We start from the raw sequence: 26,145 nt of genomic DNA on the forward strand, positions 1-26,145 counted from the left end.
AGTCAACAGGCGACTGCCTCCACCTCAGGTCAAACACTGTTCACTGGAGCTCAGTGTTTGCACAGGTCACCTGCTTCCTTATTTATAGGAAAATTGGATTTTGCTGACTCAAAAGTCAGTTTCCATAGATCAAAGTTAAAACCACAGGCCACCTCCCTCAGCATTTTTGCAGCATACCTAGAACATGCCATGACGGGAAGGGACAAAGAACGATAAGGCACATGTCCTGAGAGTTTGGAGGGAAGGGCAGAGCACAGTCTGGCTCAGCACTTTGGGATCCACCTGCCCCTGGGAACACACCTTCTCAGCTTACTCACTGAGTTTACAGGGGAGACTTCAGGAGCTGGGGTACGCTGTTGGCTGGACCTGGGAAGAGAATGGTTTGGTCTCTTCGTTTCAAGGGTGAAACATTAATCACCTGCTTTTACAATGCACTTTCCACCCCAGGCATTAGATATTCAAGGTGGTATTTTTAATCTTCATCTGCTGTCTCTTGGCTCTCTCTGTTCAGAACTTTATTAGGAAGAGGGGGTGACTTATTAGGTCCCCAAAACCTTAACACTCAACTCTTGTACTTTCCTTCTGTGTAACCTGGAGCCTCTTGATCAAAGTGAAAAAGGAGAGAGTGAAAAAGTTGGCTTAAAACGCAACATTCAGAAAACTAAGATCATGGCATCTTGTCCCATCACTTCATGGCAAATAGATGGGGAAACAGTGGAAACAATGACAGACTTTATTTTCTTGGGCTCTAAAATCTCTGCAGATGGTGACTGCAGGCATGAAATTAAAAAACGCTTGCTCCTTGGAAGAAAAGTTATGACCAACCTAGACAGCTTATTAAAAAGAAGAGACATTACTTTGCCAACAAAAGTCTGTCTAGTCAAGCTACAGCTTTTCCAGTAGTCGTGTGTGGGTGTGAGAGTTGAACTGTAAAGAAAGCTGAGCACCGAAGAATTGATGGTTTTGAACTGCAGTGTTGGAGAAGACTCTTGAGAGTCCCTTGGACAGCTAGGAGATCCAACCAGTCCATCCTAAAGGAAATCAGTCCTGAATATTCATTGGAAGAATTGATGCTGACGCTGAAACTCCAATACTTTGGCCACCTGATGTGAAGAACTGACTCATTGGAGAAGACCCTGATGCTGGGAAAGATTGAAGGCAGGAGGAGAAGGGGACGACAGAGAATGAAATGGTTGGATGGCACCACTGACTCAATGGACATGAGTTTGAGTAAACTCCGGGAGTTGGTGATGGACAGGGAAGCGTGGCGTGCTGCCATTCTTGGGGTAGCAAAGAGTTGGACACAACTGAGCGACTGAACTGAACTGAACCTGGAGCAAGTTGCTACTTAACCTCTCTGAATCTAAGTGTCATCTTCTACTAGAAAAAGAAAAAGGGTGATAACTGTACCTTTCTCACAGGATTATTTGTGAAGATGAAGGGAGTTACTACATGTGAAGCAGTTACAGCTTGGTGCTTGGCACACATAGTGCCTGATAATTGGGAGGTATTCTTGTCTTGAGGAGCTGCACAGCTTGTATGTGTGTGTGTGTGCGCACATGTGTGTGTGTTCAGTCATGGCTAATTCTTTGTGACTCCATGGAGAGTAGCCTGCTAGGCTTGTCTATCCATGGAATTCTTCAGGCAAGAATACTGGAGTGAGTTGCCATCTCCTCCTCCAGGGGATGTTCCCGACACAGGGATAGAACCCATGTCTTCTGCATTGTCAGGTGGATTCTTTACCACTGAGCCACCTGGGAAATTGCTGCACACCTTGGAGGGAGCCCAATAGTTGCGTCCCAGGAGCATTTTCTGATTAGCTGAGGGCTCCCAACATAACTCACCCTTCCTTCCCTATAACAAGGCCATCATTCATTCAACAAACAGTAACTGCTTCTCTGAGAAGGTAGAGGAATTTCAAGTCAGGAAAGACAGATGGCAACTGTGTACTGGGCCTTTCCCCAGAAGGACGAGAGGCTGCAGAGGCCTACTTGGGGCAGAAGGCTTTAGGGCCACACCCTCTTGATGTCTGAGCCTTGCAACACACCCACAGCAGGTGGGAGCCGGGCTCCAGCAAGCCTGCTCCCCAGGAAGCCACATAAAGCCAGGGTCCTCAGTCCAGCAGGTTCTGAGCTACACACCAGGAAACATGAGGATACAGTCAGTTTTCTCCCAGACAGTCTGGGGCCTCTGATAGATAGGTGTCTCAATTCCTTTCTATCTAAAGTCAGGACAGTAGCATTTGGCACAAAACAGCTGGGCTGTGAGGATTACCATCATCTATAAATGGGCTTTAATGTAAATGATCATATTGACACACGTGTGTGTTTTCTTCTACCCCATGCTCACACAGAGGCATCTCTCCAGGGCTCTCGCCGTCAGCTGGCCACCCCAGAATAGCTCTAAGCCAGTCGGCGGGGGTGGCAGGATTCGGAACCACCACTGTCATGGAAAAGACAGCTGTCTGGATGCTCTGTGATGAGGCAATGTCAACTACTCCAAGAACCACGTCCTCTTAAGAACCTTTACATCATTTTCATAATCAACCTGGAGGAATTGCACAATATTCATTACTTTTCTTTTCTGAGCTGCACATGCTGCTCTGGGGAGAAGAGAGGAGTCCCTGGAGGTTTGCCAGCTGGCTAAGGATGAACCAAAACCAGACACAGAAAAGTCACCGAGTGCCTTCGCTCTTGATGGGCTGTGAGAAAGAGAAGCATTGAAATCGAGCTAACTTCAAGGGAGGTGGTGCGGGGGAGAGAAGGTTTTTGGGGTTTTACAGAGTTAAGTCTGCCATAAAGCCTTAGATGACAAAGACCAACTTTCTGTGCCCTGGAAGACAAGTAGTGGCAGGCAGTGTGGGCTGGGGTATGAAGTAGGGAGGGGCGAGATGTGTATGTCTGCCAGGTGGCAGCAAGTTTTTTTCTGTACTGGATTCGACAGGATTATCTGGAGTTCTTCTGACCAGTATATTTGTTAGTCAGAAGTCAGGAAGGGCATCTCCAGTCAAATGCTAAGAGGCAATAATCTCTGCATGCATTTCTTGATATTTCATATCTAGACATGTCACAGTTAAGCGGCTGGCAGCTTGATGGGCTGCATTAAGGCAGGTCTGAGTCACCCCATCCTCTCAAGTCACTGACCAGGAGATACAGCAGAGAATCACCCAGCTACCCTGCATAGTGGCCCACAGTAGAAATGGGGGGTAAAAGCTTCTGGACACTACCCTCCACTGTTAAGAATGACTGAAGTGACTGGCATTTTACCGGCATCTGGTCACCAGTTGGATGTATTTGTTGCTGTCATTACAGCAGCGGTGTTGGGAGATTTGCCATAAGGGGATGAAGATAGCGGTTCTCTCACATCCTCAGTCCACTTGACAAGATTCTGGAGGCCTGAGATCCAGGCAACATAAAGCGTCACCCACTTTGTGATCCCAGGGTAAGTCCTCACCATAGATAAGAATAACCATATGAAAAAAAAGATTCAGGACTTGCCTGCTGGTCCAGTGGCTAAGACTCCATGCTCCCATGCAGGGATCCTGGGTTCTAGAACTGGTCAGGGAACTAGATTCCACATGCTGCAACTAAGACCCGGTGCAGCTGAATAAGTAAATAAATAAATATTAAAAAGAAAAAGATCTTGCCGTTCTGGACACAATGGGAAGACACACAGTTCAGGTTTTCCAGCCTGCCCCACATTCCACACAAAGCATGTCACAGCTGCAATGTGGTAACATGGTGCCTGTGTGCCCGAGCTCTCAGCAAGCCACCAGGACAAGGCTGAGCACACCCAACGAGGACCTCAGATCATTTAAACTGACCCTCTTCTTCTGCAGAAGCTCAGTGAGGTGGAGGGATTCACCCAAGTTCCTCCAAGAAGGCAGAAACCAACTGCTGCCATACTTGGCTAGGGGCTGCCTTTACTTAAGAGCACCTCCCAGGAGACAGGTTGGAAATCGTTTTCAAACCTGTTTGACCTCAGCCCATAGCTCACTTTCTACAGCCATTCCCACTTTTCTGGAAGAGCAAAGAATTGAAAAGGAAGGCAATGCTCAACATGCTAAACATACAGTGCATTAAACAACAGCCAAATACTCACCAGAAATGAAGTGGGAAACAAGACAAGTAGGACTGTAGTTGAACAACACAGCCAAACCAAGGGGACTCCAGTGGTACCCACAGTAAAGGTTCCTTCCCCAGTCTGCAAAATCCCAACTCCGCCTGGGCTCACTCACAAGCCTTGAATGCTCATCAGGCTTCACTTTGGCAGTCAGACATCTCAACAGAATTATGAATTTGAGACCTCAGGAAATTAACTAAAACACCACTTGATTCCCAAATGACACACTTCAATAAGCTTTAAGGTGGTTCAGCAGTAAAGAATCTGCCTGCAATTCAGGAGATGTGGGTTTGATCCCTGGGTTGGGAAGATCCCCTGAAGAAGTGTATGGCAACCCACTCCAGCATTATTATTTTTTTTTAATCCACTCCAGTATTCTTGCCTGGGAAATCCTGCAGACAGAAGAGCCTGGTGGGCTACGATCCATAGGGTCCCAAACAGCTGGACACCACTGAGTGACCGGCCATGCATGTGCAAACATACCAGGCACTTTACTGACTGGTAAAAAGCCTTTAGTCGTAATGCGAAAACGAAAATCCATGAAATTCTACCATTTGCCTGTAAGAATTGAAGAGAGAACATTCTGGAACATTTTGGTTCCAAAACCAGTGAGCCCACCAGTTGGTGTCAAACCTAGAGGAACACTGATCTAAAGCCACCATCAGCACTAGTTCAGATGTCTGTATCCTCCGTGGACAAAATGTACACTCAGGAAGGCATTTCCATGGGGAACCATGTGTGGACCATAGAATAAGGGGCAGGCCTCCTGCTGATGGGCTAGCCTGCAAGGTCCCACTTGGGGACTTCTCAGCTGGGCTCCTGCAAAGTGCTGGAAGGAAGGGGGAGGCTGCAGGATCTCATCTGAAAAACTCTGAGAACAGCCTGGCCAGTCGGCCTCCCAGAAGCTCTGACACAGGCATGACTGAGGGGAGGAGGTGGGCTTAGACCACCCCGACTGGCCTTCTCTGGGTTTATAATTGTCTGATCCAGCCCCCACCCCCTTCATTGTTCCCACACCTTTCCTGTCCTCCTCCACAAAAATCTGCCTGAAATCAGCCTTGCTTCACAGCCAGCCTGGACTCTGGCTCGGGCAGGTGCTCAAGAGACCCGCCCTAGACAGTGGCTGTGACTCCCTCTCTGGCTGTTCAAAATGCACAGTGTTCTGGGCTTGCGTCCCAGGGGCAACATGGATATGGCTTCAACTCCTAGTTCTGCCACTAACTAACTACAGGCCCTCTCTAAGCCTCGGTTTCCTCATCTATATGTTGGAGATAACTATTTCAAGGGGCTGCAGTGAAAACTCACAGTTGATTTACTGTGGGAAAGTGCTGAGCACCCAGCTAGCCATACAGTGGGGGTCGAGGGCATGCGTTGTGGGCTCAGGCGTGTCCGACTCTTGGTGACCCCATGGACTGTAGCCTGCCATGGAATTTTCCAGACAAGAATACTGGAGCAGTTGTCCTGTCCTACTCCAGGGTATCTTCCCAAACCAGGGACTGAACCCATGTCTCTTGCACCTCCTGTATTGGCATGCGGATTCTTTACCACTGCGCCACCTGGGAAGCCTGTGAGTGCCAAGAAGCCGTGGCTACTGTTGTTGCTATCAGCTGTGACCTCCGGTGGTGCTCTATGCTCATGCCTGACAAATCCCACCTCTTCAGTGCAACCTCTCCTAATCATCAAGTCAAAGCACCTCCCCATAACAAGACTCCCTTTCCTGAACTTCAAAGACCTCGTTCCAGCACATACAGTTATATATATATCTCAAGCAAGTGTCTCAAAGTCTCCCCCGTTCCCCACACTAGTTTGTCTGCTCCCTGAAGCCCTGACTTGCTTTATATTGACTCTGTTTCACCACAGTCCCCTTCTTGTTATACCTTAATGGTTTGAATACAACATAAATAAATAGATGTTGGATAAATAAAAGTGTGAGGTGTACACACACTTGGGATTTACAGCGTAGAGAGGCAAGTAATGAGAAATGATGAGATGTGGAATTTCATTCCTTACCCTGCAGGTGAATTACCTGGTACTCTTAGGCTGAGTATCGACAAAATGCAGCAACTGCCACTAGCCTCCCTCCCAGGGCCATGCAAGACGGATTAGGCTTTTAAGCAGCAAAGCTGAAACACAGCCCGCTCCTTGATATTAAGTTAAGAAGAGCATCTGGGTTCTGATGGTAACAAATGGATCTCATTCTCCTCTAGCATTTCCCGGCTCTTTCTGCACAAAACTAGCAAAATTAAAATAAAAAAAAGCCTCAATTCTTTTAAATCGGATTTCCAGAGAAAATCTTTTCCTAGCAACTCATTCCAGTGCCAGGAAATTTTTCAAAGGCTAATCTAAATTCCTTCTCTCTCCCTTTCCTTTGTACACTGCCAAATGAGATTGACAATAGCTCTGGCCACGACTCCACAACAATCATCTTTATTCTTACAAATCTTTTTTTTTTTTTCTTACCATGCTGCATGGCATATGGGATCTTGGTTCCCCAATCAGGGATCAAAGCCGTACCCCCTGCATTGGAAGCAGAATCTAAACCACTGGACTGCCAGGGAAGTCCCTACAAATCTTCACTTCACTCTGCTTTCCAGGAGTTGTTTGGACGACAGGTGACCTTTTCCCTCCTCATCAGTATTCACATTGCTTCTTTCTCTTTTATTCTTCCTCCTCTTCTGTCTCAATCTCCTAAACCTGAGGCTTCCCAGCAGTGCCCACATCACCTGGCAGCGCCCAGTCCTATAGGAGTCACCCCACATTAAAGCTGCTCTAGGGACCTCCCCTGTGGTCCAGGGGCCAAGACTCTGAGTTCCCAATTCAGGGGGCCTGGGTTCCACCCCTGCTTAGGGATATAGATCCCATGTGCTGTAACTAAACAGTTCGAGTGCCACAACTAAAGATCCCACATGCCACAACAAAGACTGAATATCCCATAGCCAAATAAGTGAATGAAAAAAAAAAAAAATATATATATATATATACATATTTTTTAAAAAAAGCTGCTCTGGCAGCTGGTTTAGGCCCAGGCACAATGCACTGGCACCAAGATCAAAATTCAAAGACCTATCCCTGTTTGCAACACTGATTCACCATGAGCTGGACCCTCAAGGCTAGCTGAGTCTTTTCTGTGATTCAGGGACAATCATTCCCATTGTACGTCTGTTAAAAGGATTTCAACAACTTATAATAATCATACTGTGATTAATACTAACACTACTTATGATTATGGAAACATTTTGAACTCCCCAAAGTAAAGGTACAGGGTTAATATAAGATGCTGAAATGTCAGAATGCAGAAAGTACATCCCTTAGGATAAAAGCACAGATAAAACAAGCAAGAACATAGTTTGAGACAGTGGCTTTCAAGTCTGTTCAAGCAACAGAGCCTGTCTTTAAAGGAAACCTTCAGTGGAATCCCACTCCTCAACCAGATAAAAGTGGGCTGCTCTGGTTGGAGGCAGGGGCGGGAGGTGGTGATGCTGATATGAGCCCAGAGCCCATCCTTCCTCCTTCTCACCCATTTCTCTCCTCTCTTGAAGTGGTGGTCCCTGCAGTATCCATAGAGCCCCAGGGGTCTATGAAGCAGTGAAAGAGGGACATGCAGAGAACCTGAATTTCCTAATACTGTGAGGGAACAGCAACTCAGCGTTAGGGCCCTAAGGACCATGTGGCCAACATATTGATACATCAAAGGTTCCACTGCTTTTGTCTTTCCAGTCTGTCTATATGTATCTTAGCTTGATTTTCATGTATATATATTTTATCACAGTATATATTTGTAATGCATCTCAATAGCATCTTCATAGAATAAGTTGGTATCTGGATGTGTACAGAGAATTCTAGGGGAGAGAGGCTGGTACATTACACTGTGACAAGACATTCACAGGGTCTGGCTTGACTTGTTACGGGACCTACCATTCTGAAAGGTACAATAGTATTTTACTGTGCTTTATACATACTTGCTTGAAGTGATCCAAGTGAAAGCTAAACACACTCGAAAATGTATGCCAAGAGTCTTAAGAAGAGCCTTAAATATAGGGCTTTACTATAAGAAGACTACAATCTCCCCCGAATAATGAAAGGTATTCTTAATACCATTTATAAGACATTAAACATAGATGGCCTAATTAGTCCCTTTACTTCTACTGGTACATTTATTAGGAAGAAGGGCAAAAATAAGAAGTATTTTTCTAAGCGAGTACTGTGAACATTTAAATTATAAAACAGCCTGCTGACTTACAAAAATACTGCTTTGTGTAAATTTGACTAAGGGTTATTAAAATTTCCTAAATTATCGACAGAAAAATAAAATACATATCTAATTTTCCACTGGTTTGAAAGACTCAGGAGGAAAAAAATTCTGAAATTCAAACAATCACAGTATATAATTTTTCGGATTTTTAAAGGAATATTTATAGCTTGAAAGTGAAAGGCTTGTGAAATATATAAACATTAAGGAGGCAGTCCTTTTCCTATTTCAGGAAAATTATAGTTCTTGGAGAAGACATTGAAAATTTGCTCTCAGTTGATACATATGCATTGTATTAGAGTTTCTAAAGCCTCCTCCTCTTTTTTTTTTGAAAGAGAGACACATTTCTTTCAGAATTTGAAGGCTTGTATTAATGACCTAAGGTTCTAAGGCAAAGGACTGCAGACAACAGCCAAGGAACCAGATCCTTCCATCCAGCTCCACTTCCCTCAGGACAGAGCTAAGAGTAATTTTTCACATGTTAAAAAGTTGGAGAAATTCAAAATAAGGAGAATACGTCTTGACACATAAAAAATATAAAATTCAGATTTCAGGCACCTCCCTGGTGATCCAGCAGTTAAGAATCTACCTTCCAATGCAGGGGATGTGGGTTTAATCCCTGGTAGAGGAACTAAGATTCCACATGCTGTGGGGCAACTAAGCCCTCGCACTGCAACAAAGACACAGGAGAGCAAAAACAAAAAATAAAATTCAGATTTCAGTGCCCATAAGTTCTGCTAGAACACACTCAGGCCCATCCAGTTACATCCTGGCTGTGGTTGCTTTTCTGCTGCGGTAGCAGAGCTGAGTAGCTGTGACCGAGACCCAGATGACCCAAAACCTGAAAACTTTTACACAATCTGGCCTTTACAGAAAAACTGGCTAACCCCTGGCCTAAGAGATAGTGCCCACTGGCAGGCCCTCACACCGCGTGTCCCCGGTGCAGGAGACGTACCTGGTTGAGATGGCGCAAGCCCTTGTCAAGACACCAGAAGCAGCAGCAGCAGCATTGGGACACGCACCTTGACAAGGCACCGTCCTGCTGGGTCAGGTTCAGAAAGAAAGGAACAGTGTCACCAACAGCACAGGAAAGAGGCAAACAGAAGTGTTTTCCAGCACACCCTGTTCCTACTTGGAGATCTGTGTACCTGGAGAAGCATCACAGCAATTCTCACCAGCACAGGAGTTCTATTCTGTATATGCTACTGCTACTACTAATTACTATCATTACTATACTGATGAGCAAGGGTTCTCTTCTGTGGGCTTACCTGTTAGGAGTGCTGTTGAGTTCAGCAGAAAGGGAAATGGATTAGCTTGTTTTTACTAGCAAAGGTGAACCAGACCTTTTGGTTCTAGTTAAAAAACAAAACAAAACAAAACAAAAAACCAACACCTCTCTTCCTTCATCTTTTCCTAAGCGTCTTCAATCATAAACTCTGCTTTTTCAAACCATAGTTTATATTCATGAAAAATTCACATCCCACAGACAATAAAACTAATGCATTGTAGTTATGCGTCCACACACATACACAACATCAGGTTTAATTTTTTGGAAATACATCCCATATTAAGACTTTCAGGGTTAAATTTTGGGGGATAAATTAGTCCTTTGAAATATAACTTGAACTTGTGTATAACTCAAGAATGGATGAATTAATAAAACTTATTGGGGGAAGGGGTGATTAAATGTATCTTACTGCCCAGACTGGGGTTGGGGTGGAGGAAATCCCTGAAAACAATCCTGAAATAGTTTTCTATTAGGACCCCAGGGACAACTTAGCCTTATATAGACATTTTCTTGTCCCAGTGTTAATTCCACTAGATGAAATCTGACCTGCATCCTTTTCAGCCTGGCTATCGTTGTGAATGAGCCATTTAATGTAAGAAGGACCTCACAGTGGCCGTGTGAAATGCTTATACTGCAGGTACAGTATAGGGCTGTAAGGCTGCTGAGGAAGACTACTTTTTTTTAACCTAAGAAAGGACACATTTCTCCAACAGTGACATCACCGAAAGGGAGTTTGACCCCTTTAGTCCTTATGGGATCTAGGAAGTGATAAATAACCTCTTAGACCTCAGCCAGAGAGGCTAACCCATTGACTGTTAGATTTATGGAAGCTGTTTCCCCAAAGAGTTTAAGGTGCCTAGCTCTGGGGGGTACAGTGAGTTCCCTCATGTTTATTAACTTATGATTATCTAGTACTAATGCATATTTATACATAAAACACATGCATATATACATATATGAGGACTTCCCTGATGGCTCAGCAGTAAAGAATCCACCTGCAATGCAGGAGCCACAGGAGACGCAGGTTTGATCCCTGGGTCAGGAAGATCCCCTGGAGGAGGAAATGGCAACCCACTCTGGTATTCTTGCCTGGGAAATCCCATAACAGAGGGGCCTGTTGGGCTACAGTCCATGAGTGAGTGAGTGAAGTCGCTTAGTCATGTCCAACTCTGCGACCCCATGGACTGTAGCCTACCAGGCTCCTCCATCCATGGAATTTTCCAGGCAAGAGTACTGGAGTGGGGTGCCATTTCCTACTCCAGGAGATCTTCCCGACCCAGGGATTGAACCCAGGTCTCCCACATTGTAGGCAGATGCTGAGCAACTAAGCAGAGCATGAGATACATATATGAATATATTTAATGTATATAAACTATACGAATCTACTTGAAATAAAAAGTTGCTCTGTTCTTCAATAAATCTTTCTCTAAGTTTCCTAAGGTTGAAGGATCGATTTCAAAATGCACCAGCCAGAGTAGCTAGATTTATCCTGGATGTGCAAATGTCTCTTTAAGTCCCAACATGTAGTTAAGCAATATTTCAACAGAAAATACTCTCTGATCAGGGGGGTGAGGGCTTAGTGTGCATTTCAAGGTAAGGAAGCTAGATAATTTTATGTGAAAGCCAATCAACTGCTCTTAATTAATATACTAATCTTAAATCTTGATTTACAATTAAATCTTGATTGGGCTTCCCTGGTAGCTCAGAGGGTAAAGAATCTGCCTGCATTGTAGGAGACCTGGGTTTGATCCATGGGTTGGGAAGAATCTCTGGAGAAGGAAATGGCAATCCACTCCAATATTCTTGCCTGGAGAGCATGGACAGAGGAGCGTGACAGGCTACAGTCCATGGGGTCACAAAAAATCGAATACAGCTGAGCAACTAACACTGACTGACTGAAATCTTCAACAATTCAGATTTCTGCTTAAAAGAGCAAACAAAGACAATTTTAAAGTATAATTACGAATCCACGTGTAAAACTTTCCCAGTTTACTAAAAGCACATACCTATACCAAAATTGCTGGACTCATTGTTTGTGAAACTCTGACTAAGTCACCAACACAGAGGTGGGGCTGGGGGGCTGTGGGGGGGGGGCAGGGCTAACATTGTGTGAGAACAGAAAAGTTGGGGAAAATCCAACCTTTCCTTATTTGGCAGGCCAGAAATACCAAGAGAACAGCTGTTTTCCTGGTGTTTTGGTTTCCACTGGCATTCATAACCAAATGTGCATGGAAATAAAAACGGAGAAGAAAAACCCTCAGGCACAAAAGCCCCACAGTTTTCTGTCTTTTGATCTGAGATTTAGGTCAGCTTGCCCATTTCTCACTATTAAGCATGAACGCACACACAGGCACATGCAACTAACTTCCCATGACACCCTCCAGGAAACACAGAAGGTGGGGAATATTTTAGCATTAAAACAGAAACAAGCAAATCTCCTCATGTTATGGTATATTTTTCTTTCTTTAAAAAAGCATGATAAATGTCCATAAAACCTTGCTTAAATTTCATCTTAAGAATTTCTCCCATTTGTTCAGCATTTAAATAGGAAGAAAAAGCAGCAAGCTAAGAACTAAGCACTCCCTACACCACCTGTGCCACCATGTTGGAGAAAATCCAACAAAATTACACAAAAAAGGGAGCTGGACAGGAAGGTTGCTGGGGGTGGGGTGCGGATGGGACCTGAAGCCCATTGGAGCTTTCTGAATGGCCCCTGGCCCAGGTCACATTCCTGTCCTGGGACCCAGTGCAGTTCTCCAGTGATTCACTTTTCTGTAACCCAAACACAGAGCACACTCTGTTTTAACGTGTTGCCTTACCTTCTCTTTCAGAGTGTTATACACGTACATGAGAACAGCTCTTGGAATCCTCACCGCAGTGATTAAAAATGACCCTTTGACAACTGTTCCCTGATGGTAGCAGAAAAGAATGGAGAGAGATGAAAGGATCGGGCGATCAGGAGGGTCACTTTTATTTCTGGGAACAGGAGAAAAAAAAAAGACAGCATTTTAAAAAACACTATTTAGAAAGAAACAAAAAAACTTCTCTCTGGTTCAAATCATCTACGGTACTAACAATTTAGAAAGCAGGGACGCCATCTGCATTTGGCAAAGTTTTTATACTCCTTGCTAGCTAAGGTTAAATTATTTCTTGGACTAAGTTAAGAAATATTTTTGGAGGTATTCAATGTTACAAACAAGGAAGAGAAAATTTTAAAACATACTGATGAGGTGAACACTTTACAACACCTAACCACCTCCACCAATCCATTAAATTGGGTATTGATCCCGTTTTCAGTTTCAGAAGTTTAATTATATAATAACCCCCTAGATTTAAATTACACACTTGCATCTGTAAATATTGCCAGTATTAGCTTGGTGATGAAAATCACTACCACATCACATGACCAGGATTGGCTCACAGCAGAGGGAGGAAGAGTTTTGGCTTCTCCAAAGCTCCTGAAACCCAGCTGATTTCTCCTCTGTTCTGTAAAGGTCACCTCACTGTGAATCATTTACGGGACTTGTCATGACACAGCTCTTAAGAATGCAAAAGTCAGTTTCACAGGCCGGGAAAAAAAAGTGAAACAGAACAGAATGGGCACATCTTTCTTCCCCCTCCCCCACACCTGAAAGATAAAACAAAGGCGGGAGGGCTGATGTCACCCCTCCCCTGGCCCACTGAGGCCAGCTCTAGAAAGTGAGGCCCTTTCCGAGAAGCTCCTTCACGCGATTCCAAGGGAGGCTTGCTTTCTGCATAATGGATTATTCTACAGCTCGCTCTAGTTGCTAATAAGTCACTATGAATTAAGGTTTTGACCAGAGCCTAGGTTTTCGGGGAGGAAAAGGAACGCAGCCAGAAATGTTTCCAGAGCTGGCAACGGCCACATTTTGCTGTTACTTAAATCATCCAGGAAGGAAGAGAGAACATGAAAGTAACGTTGGGAGCAGAGTAGCTGCAATCCAGCCGTCCCACAAAAAGGGCGATGTGTGTTTCAACTCAATATTGTTGAAAATAGGAAATGCCAGGGAAGCTATTGCTGATATGAATTCACTTAGATCTGATAAACTAGAAAAGTAGCACAGCCAGGAAAGTCTGACACGTTTTTTTCCCTTTCCTCAGTCCTTTTTTCTTTTTTTTTTTTTTCCAGAGGAAGACTGTTTACTTTCCCATTGAGGAGATCCATGTGCCTTAGAACTGACTGGTTCTCAAGCAGGGATGCAGGCAGACGAGGGCAGCGCTTGCTCTCCATCTGATACGGAAACAAGTGATTCACAGGCCTGGAGGGCTGGTCCTCCAGGCATGAAGTCTGGGCTTAGACATCCATTCTCTGAGGTTTCACAGGGATGGGATTGACCACTTAAGGCAGGGTGGTGTCTACACTGTCTGGATGGCCCTCATCCGTGTCACATCCCAGTGATGGCTCCAGACACTTTTGGGCTTGGCTGGAAGAAGACGTACATGTTCCAGAAGCTGACTTACCACTTGGGAGAGAAAACTTGAAAAGAGGGCCAGCTCACAAACCAGGCCAGCCTGTGGAGCCAGAACTCACTCAATACCCAGGAAAGGGTCAATCACTGGGGGGTCTCGGAGACCCCACCTTCCTGCCCTAGACTTTTTCCACATTCAAAGGTTATATCACCCTGTCAACCCCTCCTCTGCTGTGCATGTCCCTAGGGCCTTCATCTCTTCACAAACAGCAAAACCTGCCTTCAGGAAGAGGCTTTGATTACACCTAGTGAAGCTTAAACTAATATTTCACCACATTTTGAGAACTGGAGTTTGGGACCACAATGCAGCGAGGGACATACTGAGCAGCTCAGTGATGGGCTTATGAGGATGCCACAGCCTCCTGGTGGGCTTCCGCTTCTGTCCACAGGGAGTACTGCATGCTGGGCACCTTTTGCTGGGTTCTGTGGGTGGTGGCAGTAGGAAGGCCCTGGGCAGCAGGGGAGAGCTGGAGACTCCAGGATGTACCCCACAAGCCCAGCTCCTCTAGTTTTAAACTTGTGGCTGCTCTGAGTGCTGAAGGTGCCTGGCTGTGTGTGATGGAGACAGGGGGTCCCAAGACACAGCATCAGTTCAAATCCCTGGGCAAACCATTTTCCTTTTTTTTTAAACACTACTTTTTAAACATTTTTATTTATTTATGACTGTGTTGGATCTTCACAGCAGCACGCAGGCTTTCTCTAGTTGCGATGAGCAACTATGAAGGGACTACTCTTCATTGCGACCGCTTCTCTTGTTGCAAAGTACAAGCTCTAGGTGCACAGGCTCATTAGCTGAGGCACACAGGGCTTATCTACTCTGTGGTACGTGGGGATCTTCCTGGACCAGGGATCAAACCCATGTCTCCTGCACTGGCCAGCGGATTCTTAACCCTTGGACCACCAGGGAAATCCTGTGCAAAGTGTTTAATGTTCTCGTTCACCTAAGTCTATAACCCCTTTGGGTCATGGTACCTAAGTGCTATTTTACAGCTATGATTTGCTTCAACATAACTTACTCCAGAAACTTAGGAATCTTGGAGGCACGTTTTAGCTCTGGTTAGATCCAGTCGAGTGCTCACTGAGAACTCTTCAGCAGCATGGATTGCGGCTCCTGGACAAGGATCAGGCTGCACAGTGTCAGTCTGGTCCTGGGCAAAGGAGTGCGGTGTGTCCCTGAAGATACCTCGTCCTTTCCTGACATTTCTTTCAGCAGAATCACTGCAAGATGGGGTTGGGAGGACTGTGGGGGAAGCTGTGAGGTTCATTTATCCAATCCCAAAGAAAAAAGGAAGCTCTTTGTTATGAAGAACAGGTCCTCGGCAGCTCTCGTCAGGGTTAGCAAACTCATGTGTCTCCTACCAAAATTCCTTAGGCTCAGCTGTGAATCCACTTCCTCACTTCCTCTTCAGCAAATCCAAAGCAGCTGGAAACCATCTTCTGTATACTTGCAAGCGATGAAGTCATGACTCAAGCGTCCCTTCTCCAAACTGAGCAGTGCTGGCTCCTTCCTATCACACCCCAGCCCCATCTTTATGGCTCTCAGTTGACCTCTCTGAAATTCAAGCAAATGGTGGTAAAAGGGAAATTACACAGGATGCCCATGTCCTGGTACTTGATGCTCCCTGGATGACCTCTTCATCCCTCTTACTGCTTAAATGAATGACAGAGATGAATGCACTCTGGCTATATTTAATTCGCACCCTGCATGCAGACTGGAACATGAGATTAAAGAATTATAAGCCCTGAGATAAGGGAAAACCTTGAGGTTTCAAAATTAGCACACAGTCAAAAAGAATGCAGAACTCTTTAATAAATGAAATAGCAGTGCTAAAAATAAGTCAGTATGCATTTTATTTTAAATTAGTTTATTTTTATCAAATATGTGAAATATCTTAAAAAGGCAAATAGCACTGCTAGGTGTAACAGGAAAAACAGCAGTTTTTTTTCTCCGCCACTAATTGTCTCTCCCTAGAGGCAATATTTTAGCTGTTTTTTCTGGAACCCACCTTCACACTCCTAAATTACTTGTTCTTACTGGAATTTCTTCATTTTTTCAGTCTCAGAGACTGTCTACTGACTTCCCACTATGGAAGACACAGGTTTCATTCTCTTGGGCAGCTTAAACTCCCAAGTACACTCATTTTCCCACTCCTCTTCTTCTCAATATAATTATACTGAAGTTCTAAAAGATTTCTCCCCAGTTTTACTGAGATATAATCGACATGTAACAGTATGTAAGTCCAAGGTATACAATGTGTTGATTTGACCCACATATATATTGCAAAATGATTACTATCTTAGGATTAGCATATGCCTCCATCACTTCATATAATTAACCATTTCTTTTTTTGTGGTGAGAACATTTAAGGTCTCTTCTCTTAGCAGCTTTCAAGTATATAACACAGTATTGTTAACCATAATCATCAGGCTATAGTTAGATCCCCAGAACTACTCATCTTTTAACTAGAAGTTTGTGCCCGTAATCCATACCTCCCCTTCTCCCCTACCTCACTCCCGGGCAACCACCATTCTACCTGTTTCCATTAGCTCAGCTTTTTAGATTTGACATATAAGTGGTATCATTCTTATTTGTTTTTCTATGATGTATCACTTGGCATATTGCCCTCAAGGTCCATTTGTGTTGTTTTAAATGGCATGATGTCCTTCTTTCTCATGGATAAATGATATTCCATTATATATGCTAGTAAAGTAATGCTCAAAATTCTCAAAGCCAGGCTTCAGCAATATGTGAACCGTGAACTTCCTGATGTTCAAGCTGGTTTTAGAAAAGGCAGAGGAACCAAAGATCAAACTGCCAACATCTGCTGGATCATTGAAATGGCAAGAGAGTTCCAAAAAACATCTATTTCTGCTTTATTGACTATGCCAAAGCCTTTGACTGTGTGGATCACAATAAACTGTGGAAAATTCTGAAAGAGATGGGAATACCAGACCGCCTGATATGCCTCTTGAGAAACCTATATGCAGGTCAGGAAGCAAAAGTTAGAACTGGACATGGAACAACAGACTGGTTCCAGATAGGAAAAGGAGTACGTCAAGGCTGTATATTGTCACCCTGCTTATTTAACTTCTATGCAGAGTACATCATGAGAAACACTGGGCTGGAAGAAACACAAGCTGGAATCAAGATTGCTGGGAGAAATATCAATAACCTCAGATATGCAGATGACACCACCCTTATGGCAGAAAGTGAAGAGGAACTAAAAAGCCTCTTGATGAAAGTGAAAGAGGAGAGCGAAAAAGTTGGCTTAAAGCTCAACATTCAGAAAACGAAGATCATGGCATCTGGTCCCATTACATCATGGGAAATAGATGGGAAACAGTGGCAGACTTCATTTTTTGGGTCCAAAATCACTGCAGATGGTAATTGCAGCCATGAAATTAAAAGACGCTTACTCCTTGGAAGAAAAGTTATGACCAACCTAGACAGCATATTCAAAAGCAGAGACATTACTTTGCCAACAAAGGTCCGTCTAGTCAAGGCTATGGTTTTTCCTGTGGTCATGTATGTATGTGAGAGTTGGACTGTGAAGAAGGCTGAGCGCCGAAGAATTGATGCTTTTGAACTGTGGTGTTGGAGAAGACTCTTGAGAGTCCTTTGGACTGCAAGGAGATCCAACCAGTCCATTCTGAAGATCAGCCCTGGGATTTCTTTGGAAGGAATGATGCTGAAGCTGAAACTCCAGTACTTTGGCCACCTCATGCGAAGAGTTGACTCATTGGAAAAGACTCTGATGCTGCGAGGGATTGGGGGCAGGAGGAGAAGGGGACGACAGAGGATGAGATGGCTGGACGGCATCACTGACTCGATGGACATGAATCTGAGTGAACTCCGGGAGTTGGTAATGGACAGGGAGGCCTGGCATGTTGCAATTCATGGGGTTGCAAAGAGTCGGACATGACTGAGCGACTGAACTGAACACCAAATCTTCTTCATCTATTCACCCTTCGATGGACACTAAGGTTGTTCCCATATCTTGGCTATTGTGAATACTGGTGCAATGAACATAGGCGTGAAGACATTTCTTCAAGATTCTTTTTTTATTTCCTTTTGATATATACCTAAGTAGTGGGATTGTTGGATCCTATAGTTCTGATTTTAATTTTTTGAGGAGCCTCCATACTGTCAGTTTCCATAATTGCTGTATCCCAGATTTGCACACCCCATCCCACAGTGAACGAGGGTTCCCTTTTCTCTACATCCTCGCCGACATTAGTCACCTCTTGTCTTTTTGATGGTAGCCATTCTAACCGGTATAAGGTGGTATCTAATTGTGGTTTTGATATGTATTCCCTGATGATTAGTGATGTCGAGCACATTTTCATGTGCCTGTTTTTGTATCTTCTTTGGAAGGGAAGTTCTGCTCCTCTGCCCCTTTTTTAACTGAATTTTTTTTTTTTTGCTATGGAGTTATAGGAGTTATATATATTTTTTGGTATTAAGTCCTTATCAGACAAATGATTTGCAAATATTTCCTCCCATTCCATAAGCTGTCTTTTCATTTTGTGGATTGGTTCTTTCACTGTGTAGAACTTTTTAGTTTGATGTAATCTCACTAATTTTTGCTGTTGTGGCTTGTGCTTTTGGTGTCATATTTGAAAAATCATTTCAAAGACTGATGTAAAGGAGCTTTTCCCCTATGTTTTCTCAGAGGAGTTTAGGGACTTCAGGTCTTATGTTTGAGTCTTTAAACCATTTTGAATTAATTCTTGTGAACCATGTAATACAGGGGTTTAATTTTATTCTTCATGTTGTTATCCAGTTTTTCCAGAACTGTTTATTGAAGAGATTATCCTTTCCCCTCTCTAGGATCTCAGTTCTCTTCCAATGATCTATGGGTCTATTTCTATGCCAGCGCCATACTGTTTTGTGGTATAGTTTGAAATCAGGACATACGATGCCTCCAGGTGTGTTCTTCTTTCTTAGAATTGCTTTGGCTATTTGGGCTCTTTTGTGATACAAATTTTAGAATTTTTCTATTTCTGTGGAAAAATATAACTGAAAGGTTGACAGGGAATGCATGGAATTTATAGATGGCTTTGGGTAAGAAGGATATTTTAACAATATTAATTCTTCTGATCCATGAACACAGGATATATTTCCACTTGTTTGTGTCTTTCATCAGAGTCTTATACTTTTCAGTATACAGAGCTTTCATCTCCTTAAATTCATTCCTAAGTATTTTATTGTTTTCAATGCCAGTGTGAATGAGACTGTCTTCTTTCTTTTCAGATATTTTGCTGTTAGAGAAATGCAACTGTTTTCTGAATGCTTTGTATCCTGTACCTTTACTGAATTCACTGATTAGTCTAACAGTTTTTTTGATGAAGTCCTTAGAATTTTCTTTATATATTAATAAAGTCATATTATCTGCAAACAGAGGCAATTTTACTTCTTTCTTTGTGATTTGTATGTATTTTTTCCTTGTTTTCTTGCCTGATTGCTCTGGCTAGGTCTTCCAGTACTATGTTGAATAGGAATGGTAAGAGTGAGCAGTCCTGTCTCATTCCTGATCTTAGAGAAAAAATTTTCAATCTTTCACCACTGAGTATGTTTTAATTAACGTTTAGGGCTTACATTATCAGTACATAAATAACATTCACAACTGTTTGAAACAGTGTATTCTGATTATATTTTCTTTCTAGCTTTTGACTTTTCTTTCATAATATTTCACATCTTTTATTTGCTTGGTTTTCCACATGCTTCACCAAATCCTTCATCAAAGTATAATTCTTTTTCTCCACATATTCAAACAACATATCTGATATTCTCTAAGTTTCCTTTTTATTTTTTCTTGGTGACATCCCTCCTGGAGCCCACTGCTCTCCTGCTCCTCCTTGGACTGGACGTTTTCTATACCTGCTAAATACCTACCCTCCTGGAAATTCCCTTCTCTTCTTCACTGTGTTGGAGCCCATTTCATGAAACTCATGGTTTGTTTTTTTTTTTTCTTCCCCTTTTTACTCAGTTTCAGAGAGAAAGGATATGGGGAGGAAATCTTTTGAGATATTGCATGCCTGAATAGGACTTTGTCTTCCTTTATCTTTGACTGATAGTACGAACAGGTATAGAATTCTAGGTTGGAAATCATCTTTTCTCAGAATTTTGGTAGTTTTGTCCTACTATCTCCCTGGTTCAGAGTTGCTGTTGAACATCAGATTCCATTCTAGTTCTTTTTAAATTTTATTTTTTATTGAAGTATAGTTGATTTATAATACTAGTTTCAGATGTATGACACAGTATTTCAATATTTTGAAAGATCATACCTCACTTAAGTTATTTTAAAATATTGGCTGTATCCCCTGTATTGTACAATATACAGCTTATTATAGTATACACTATACACAGTAGTCAATATACAGCTTATTATAATATACACAGTAGTCAATATACAGCTTATTTATAGTACACACAGTAGTTTGTGCCTCTTGGTTTCCTATCCCTACCTTGACTCTGTCCACTTCCCTCTCTTCAGATGGAAATCACTAGTTTATTCTCTAAATCTCAGTCTGTTTCCATTTTGTCATATTCATTTATTTTTTAGATTCCACATTTAAGGGATAACATATAGTATTTGTGTTTCTCTTATTTATTTCACTAAGTCTAATGCCCTCCAGGTCCAACCATATTGTTGCAAAATAGCAAAATTTCATTCTTTTTTTTATGGTTAATATTCCATTGTATAAACACACCATATCTTCTTTATCTATTCATCTACTGATGGACACTTAGGTAGCTTCCATAACTTGCCTACTGTAAATAAAGCTTCCTGAACACTGAGGGGGGAGCATATAACTTCTTGAATTAGTATTTTCATTTTCTTTGGCTGTATATCCAGCAGTGGCATTCATTCAAACAGCAATTCTATTTTCAATTCTTTAAGGAATCTCCATACTATTTTCCACAGTGGCTGCATCAATTTACATCCCCACCAACAGTGTACTTGGGTTCCCTTTTTTTCACGTCCTTGCCAACATTTGTGGTCCTTTTGACAACAGCCACTCTGACAGGTGTGAGGTGCTATCGCATGGTTTTGATATGCACTTCTCTGATGATTAGCAATGCTGAGCATCTTTTCATGTCTTTGCTGGCCATCTGCATGCTTTCTTTGGAAGAATATCTATTCTTCTCATTGTTAAACTGCGTTCTTTTTTTTATACTGAGTTGTATGACTTCATTAATAAGTAGTTTAGATATTAACCCCTTATTGCTCTTATCAATTACAAGCATTTCCCCCATTCAGTAGGCTGTCTTTTCATTTTGTTGATGGTTTCCTTTGCTGTGCAAAAGATTTTAAGTTTAATTTGTTTATTTTTGCTTTTGTTTCCTTTGCCTGAAGCAATAGATCCAAAAAAACACTACTACAATTTATTGCAAAGAGTGTCCTGCTTGTTTTCTTCTGGGAATTTTATGGTTTCCGGACTAACATTTAGGTCTGTAATCCATTTTGAGTTTATTTTGGTATATAGTATGAGAAAATGTTCTAATTTCATTCTTTTACACCTAGGTGTCCATTTCCTGGCAACACTTATTAAAAAGACTTTCTTTTCCCCACTGTATATTTTTGCCTCCTTCATTGTAAGTTAACTGAATATAAGTTCAGTTCAGTTGCTCAGTCATGTCCGACTCTTTGCGACCCCATGAATCACAGCACACCAGGCCTCCCTGTCCATCACCAACTCCTGGAATTCACTCAGACTCACGTCCATCGAGTCAGTGATGCCATCCAGCCATCTCATCCTCTGTCGTCCCCTTCTCCTCCTGCCACCAACCCCTCCTAGCAAGACAGTCTTTTCCAATGAGTCAACTCTTCACATGAGGTGGCCAAAGTACTGGAGCTTCAGCTTTAGCATCATTCCTTCCAAAGAAATCCCAGGGCTGATCTCCTTCAGAATGGACTGGTTGGATCTCCTTGCAGTCCAAAGGACTCTCAAGAGTCTTCTCCAACACCACAGTTCAAAAGCTTCAATTCTTTGGCACTCAGCCTTCTTCACAGTCCAACTCTCACATCCATACATGACTACTGGAGAAACCATAGCCTTGACTAGATGGACCTTTAGTTGGCAAAGTAATGTCTCTGCTTTTCAATAGGCTATCTAGGTTGGTCATAACTTTTCTTCCAAGGAGTAAGTGTCTTTTAATTTCATGGCTGCAGTCACCATTTGCAGTGATTTTGGAGCCCAAAAAAATAAAGTCTGACACTGTTTCCACTGTTTCCCCATCTATTTCCCATGAAGTGATGGGACCGGATGCCATGATCTTCGTTTTCTGAATGTTGAGCTTTAAGCCAACTTTTTCACTCTCCTCTTTCACTTTCATCAAGAGGCTTTTTAGTTCCTCTTCACTTTCTGCCATAAGGGTGGTGTCATCTGCATATCTGAGGTTATTGATATTTCTCCCAGCAATCTTGATTCCAGCTTGTGTTTCTTCCAGTCCAGCATTTCTCATGATGTACTCTGCATAGAAGTTAAGTAAGCAGGGTGACAATAGAGAGCCTTGATGTACTCGTTTCCTATTTGGAACCAGTCTGTTGTTCCATGTCCAGTTCTGACTGTTGCTTCCTGACCTGCATACAGATTTCTCAAGAGGCAGGTCAGGTGGTCTGGTATTCTCATCTCTCTCAGAATTTTCCACAGTTTATTGTGATAAAAGTCACATAGTCAAAGGCTTTGGCACAGTCAATAAAGCAGAAATAGATGTTTTTCTGGAACTCTCTTGCTTTTTCGATGATCCAACAGATGTTGGCAATTTGATCTTTGGTTCCTCTGCCTTTTCTAAAACCAGCTTGAACTTTAGGAAGTTCTCGGTTCATGTATATCTGAAGCCTGGCTTGGAAAATTTTGAGCATTACTTTACTAGTGTGTGAGATGAGTGCAATTGTGTGGTAGTTTGAGCATTCTTTGGCATTGCCTTTCTTTGGGATTGGAATGAAAACTGACCTTTTCCAGTCCTGTGGCCACTGCTGAGTTTTCCAAATTTGCTGGCATATTGAGTGCAGCACTTTCACAGTATCATCTTTCAGGATTTGAAGTAGCTGTACTGGAATTTCATCACCTCCACTAGCTTTGTTTGTAGTGATGCTTTCTAAGGCCCACTTGACTTCACATTCCAGGATGTCTGACTCTAGGTGAGTGATCACACCATCGTGATCATCCAGGTCATGAAGATGTTTTCTGCACAGTTCTTCTGTGTATTCTTGCCACCTCTTCTTAGTATCTTCTGCTTCTGTTAGGTCCATAACATTTCTGTCCTTTATCAAGCCCATCTTTGCATGAAATGTTCCCTTGGTATCTCTAATTTTCTTGAAGAGATCTCTAGTCTTTCTCATTCTGTTCTTTTCCTCTATTTCTTTACATTGATTGCTGAGGAAGGCTTTCTTATCTCTTCTTGCTATTCTTTAGAACTCTGCATTCAGATGCTTATATCTTTCCTATTCTTCGCTTTTCACTTCTCTCATTTCTGGGTTTTCTATTCTGTTCCATTGATCTATGTGTCTGTTTTTATGCCTCTGTAGCTTTGTAGTTTTGATTATTTCAGCTTTGTAGTACATTCTGAAGTCAGGGAGTATGAAACCTCCACACTTGTCCTTTTTTTCAAGATTACTCTGGCTAGTCAGGGTCTTCTATGATTCTGTATAAATTTTAGGATTTTTTTAGTGCTGTGAAGAATGTCATGGGTATTTTTTATTAAATATGTAGATTGCTTGGATAGTATGGATATTTTTACAATATTAGTTCGTTCAATCCATGAACACTGGTTATCTTTCCATTTATTTGTATCATTTTCAATTCCTTTCATTAGTGTTCTATAGTTTTCAGGGTACAGATCTTGTACAGGTTCTAGTTCTCCATATTTTGCCTGTGATCTTTCTTTCTAAAGCTTCTGGGACCTTCTCTTTACCCATGTCCTCCAGCTCTGGGAAATTTTGACAGTTTCCTCCCTTTTTTCTTTGTTCTCTATTTCTAGAACTCATATTAGTCAGGTGTTGGGTGACCTAAATTTTATCTTCTTTCTCCTATTTTCCATCTCTTTATCTCTTTGTTCTATCTTCTGGAGGAGTTCACCTTTATATTTTAATCCATCAGTAGAAAACTTTCACTTTTGCAATCATATTTTTAACAACAAAGAGGTCTTTCTGTTCTCTCACTATTCTTTTTTTCTTGGTTCTTATTTTATGAAAGCAACATTTTTTGGTTCTTTCTGAAGATATTATTAGAGTTGCTGTTGCAGTTTTCTTCTGCTGGCTGCATTGCCCCTATTTTTCCTAAATTTTTTTGGTTGCTTGTTTTGTTCATTTTGATCCTTTTCTTTCACAACAGGCTTCTTCAGATTTTTAATAATCACTGGCTATAGGTTCACATTTAAGCGTGAGGAACCAAAGAGTGAACTGGAGGTTCTATACAAGGGTGACTGCTGACTGGTGAGTTTCACCATCTGCTTCAGAGTCAGGGCATCAGGCAATTTCATTGGGGGATCCCCACATGGTACTATCTGCAGGTCTTTGCTTTGGGTTATATAGTTTCTCCAAAGAAGAATCCGATAATCTCATGCCTAAGAAATATCAACCTGGCTGTCAACATCCTGGAGGCTGAGCTGTGGAGTGTGGGTTAGCAGCAGGTAGAATGAAAGTGAAGTGTCAGTCGCTCAGTCGTGTCTGACTCTGTGATCCCATGGACTGTAGCCTGCCAGGCTCCTCCATCCATGGAATTCTCCAGGCAAGAATATACTAGAGAGGGTAGTCATTCCCTTCTGCAGGTGATCTTTCTAACCCAGGGATCAAACCCAGGTCTCCTGCATTGCAGGCAGATTCTTAGACTTCCACTCACTCCCTCTTCTTTCAGGGCAGAGCTTTGTCCCTGCCTTGGCTGTGCCAGATACCCTACATCCAGGCCCTCTCTGATGACTTCTCCAGAGAGCAGAGCTCCCAGCTTATATCTGCTGGTCTGCAGGAGGGGCCGTGGGGCCGAACTGCTCCTTAGTAAGACCTTTACCTAATCTTTGCAAGCATGTTTCACACCTGAATTCCTGAATCTCTCTAGATTTTCATGGCTCAAATCAGCCTCCTCTCCCACCAGATGCACAGAGATAGGCTTTTTGAGGCTTCTCCAATCTGCTCACCGCTCATTCATCCTGTCTTCAGTTTTCAAAATTTGACTGATGTTTCTTCATTCATTCATTTGCGCTCAGTCATGTCCTTCTCTTTACCACCCGGGGGCCCCTCTGCTCATGGGATTATCCCAGCAGGAATACTGGACTGGATTGCCATGGTGTTTCTTAGCTGCTATCACTGCCTGTTTCCTCCTGCCCTTGTGTGTTTATGCTTTCTTCACTTTTTCTGATTTTGGGGGAGGGGAGTTAGAGTGGGGGAAGGCATTAGGAGATACATATATACACTTCACTGGAGGTTAAATAAAAAGCCCTCACTGAAAATGTTTTGATTTTGTGTTACTAAAATAGAACAAAATCACTGCTGTAGGCAGATGTGAGCTGCTGCTGGCCAGTTTGGTTAGAATAATCTCTGCTCCTGTACTCAGGAGCAAGCAGCACATACCGCCTCCTCCGAAGGCGCAAAGGCTCTCAGTGCCAAGGACTACAGCCTTTCGTGCGTCTGACGGGGTCTCTAAAGGAGGAGGCTCCCAACAGCACCACTGTAATAAAACCCATAGCACTCCTTATCGTTGGGAGGTAACTGTTCTACAGCATGAATCAGCCCTAGATGACTTTCTTGCCCCCATGAACCCTCATGTTTTTCTGCCCATTTAGTCTGAGACATTAGAGGAGGACCAGCCCCATGAGAAGTAAACTTCCTGTTCTGAGTCCAAGCCTGTCATTGCCCTGGCCATGTTCTTCTTGCCTGTGGTTTTATCTGCTTCATGGAGAACCTCACAAACATGAAAGAGGTAAAGAGTTGAGACGTACGTGCATGTGTCCTCAATTATTTTGATGAGGTAATGGAGGATAAACACTTAAATAG

The 26,145-nt window shown here is 42.7% G+C and overlaps 1 protein-coding gene across 5 annotated transcripts in view; it reads right to left on the minus strand.

The window, feature by feature from the left end:
• The window catches only part of SLC44A3 (solute carrier family 44 member 3), an 83,265-nt gene that overhangs the window by 15,044 nt on the left and 42,076 nt on the right, over positions 1 to 26,145 (minus strand). For 3 of the 5 annotated variants that reach the window (XM_068965243.1, XM_068965248.1, XM_068965247.1), the window contains 2 exons: positions 12,479 to 12,635; positions 9,327 to 9,413 (listed from right to left, as the gene is read on the minus strand). In XM_068965243.1, the coding sequence (XP_068821344.1) occupies positions 9,327 to 9,413; positions 12,479 to 12,635 (244 nt within the window). The remainder of the gene's footprint in view (positions 1 to 9,326; positions 9,414 to 12,478; positions 12,636 to 26,145) is intronic. The other 2 variants (XM_068965246.1, XM_068965244.1) reach the window with 1 other exon arrangement.

This window comes from Capricornis sumatraensis, chromosome 2, assembly GCF_032405125.1.
Source record: "Capricornis sumatraensis isolate serow.1 chromosome 2, serow.2, whole genome shotgun sequence".
Classification (NCBI taxonomy): Eukaryota; Metazoa; Chordata; class Mammalia; order Artiodactyla; family Bovidae; genus Capricornis; species Capricornis sumatraensis.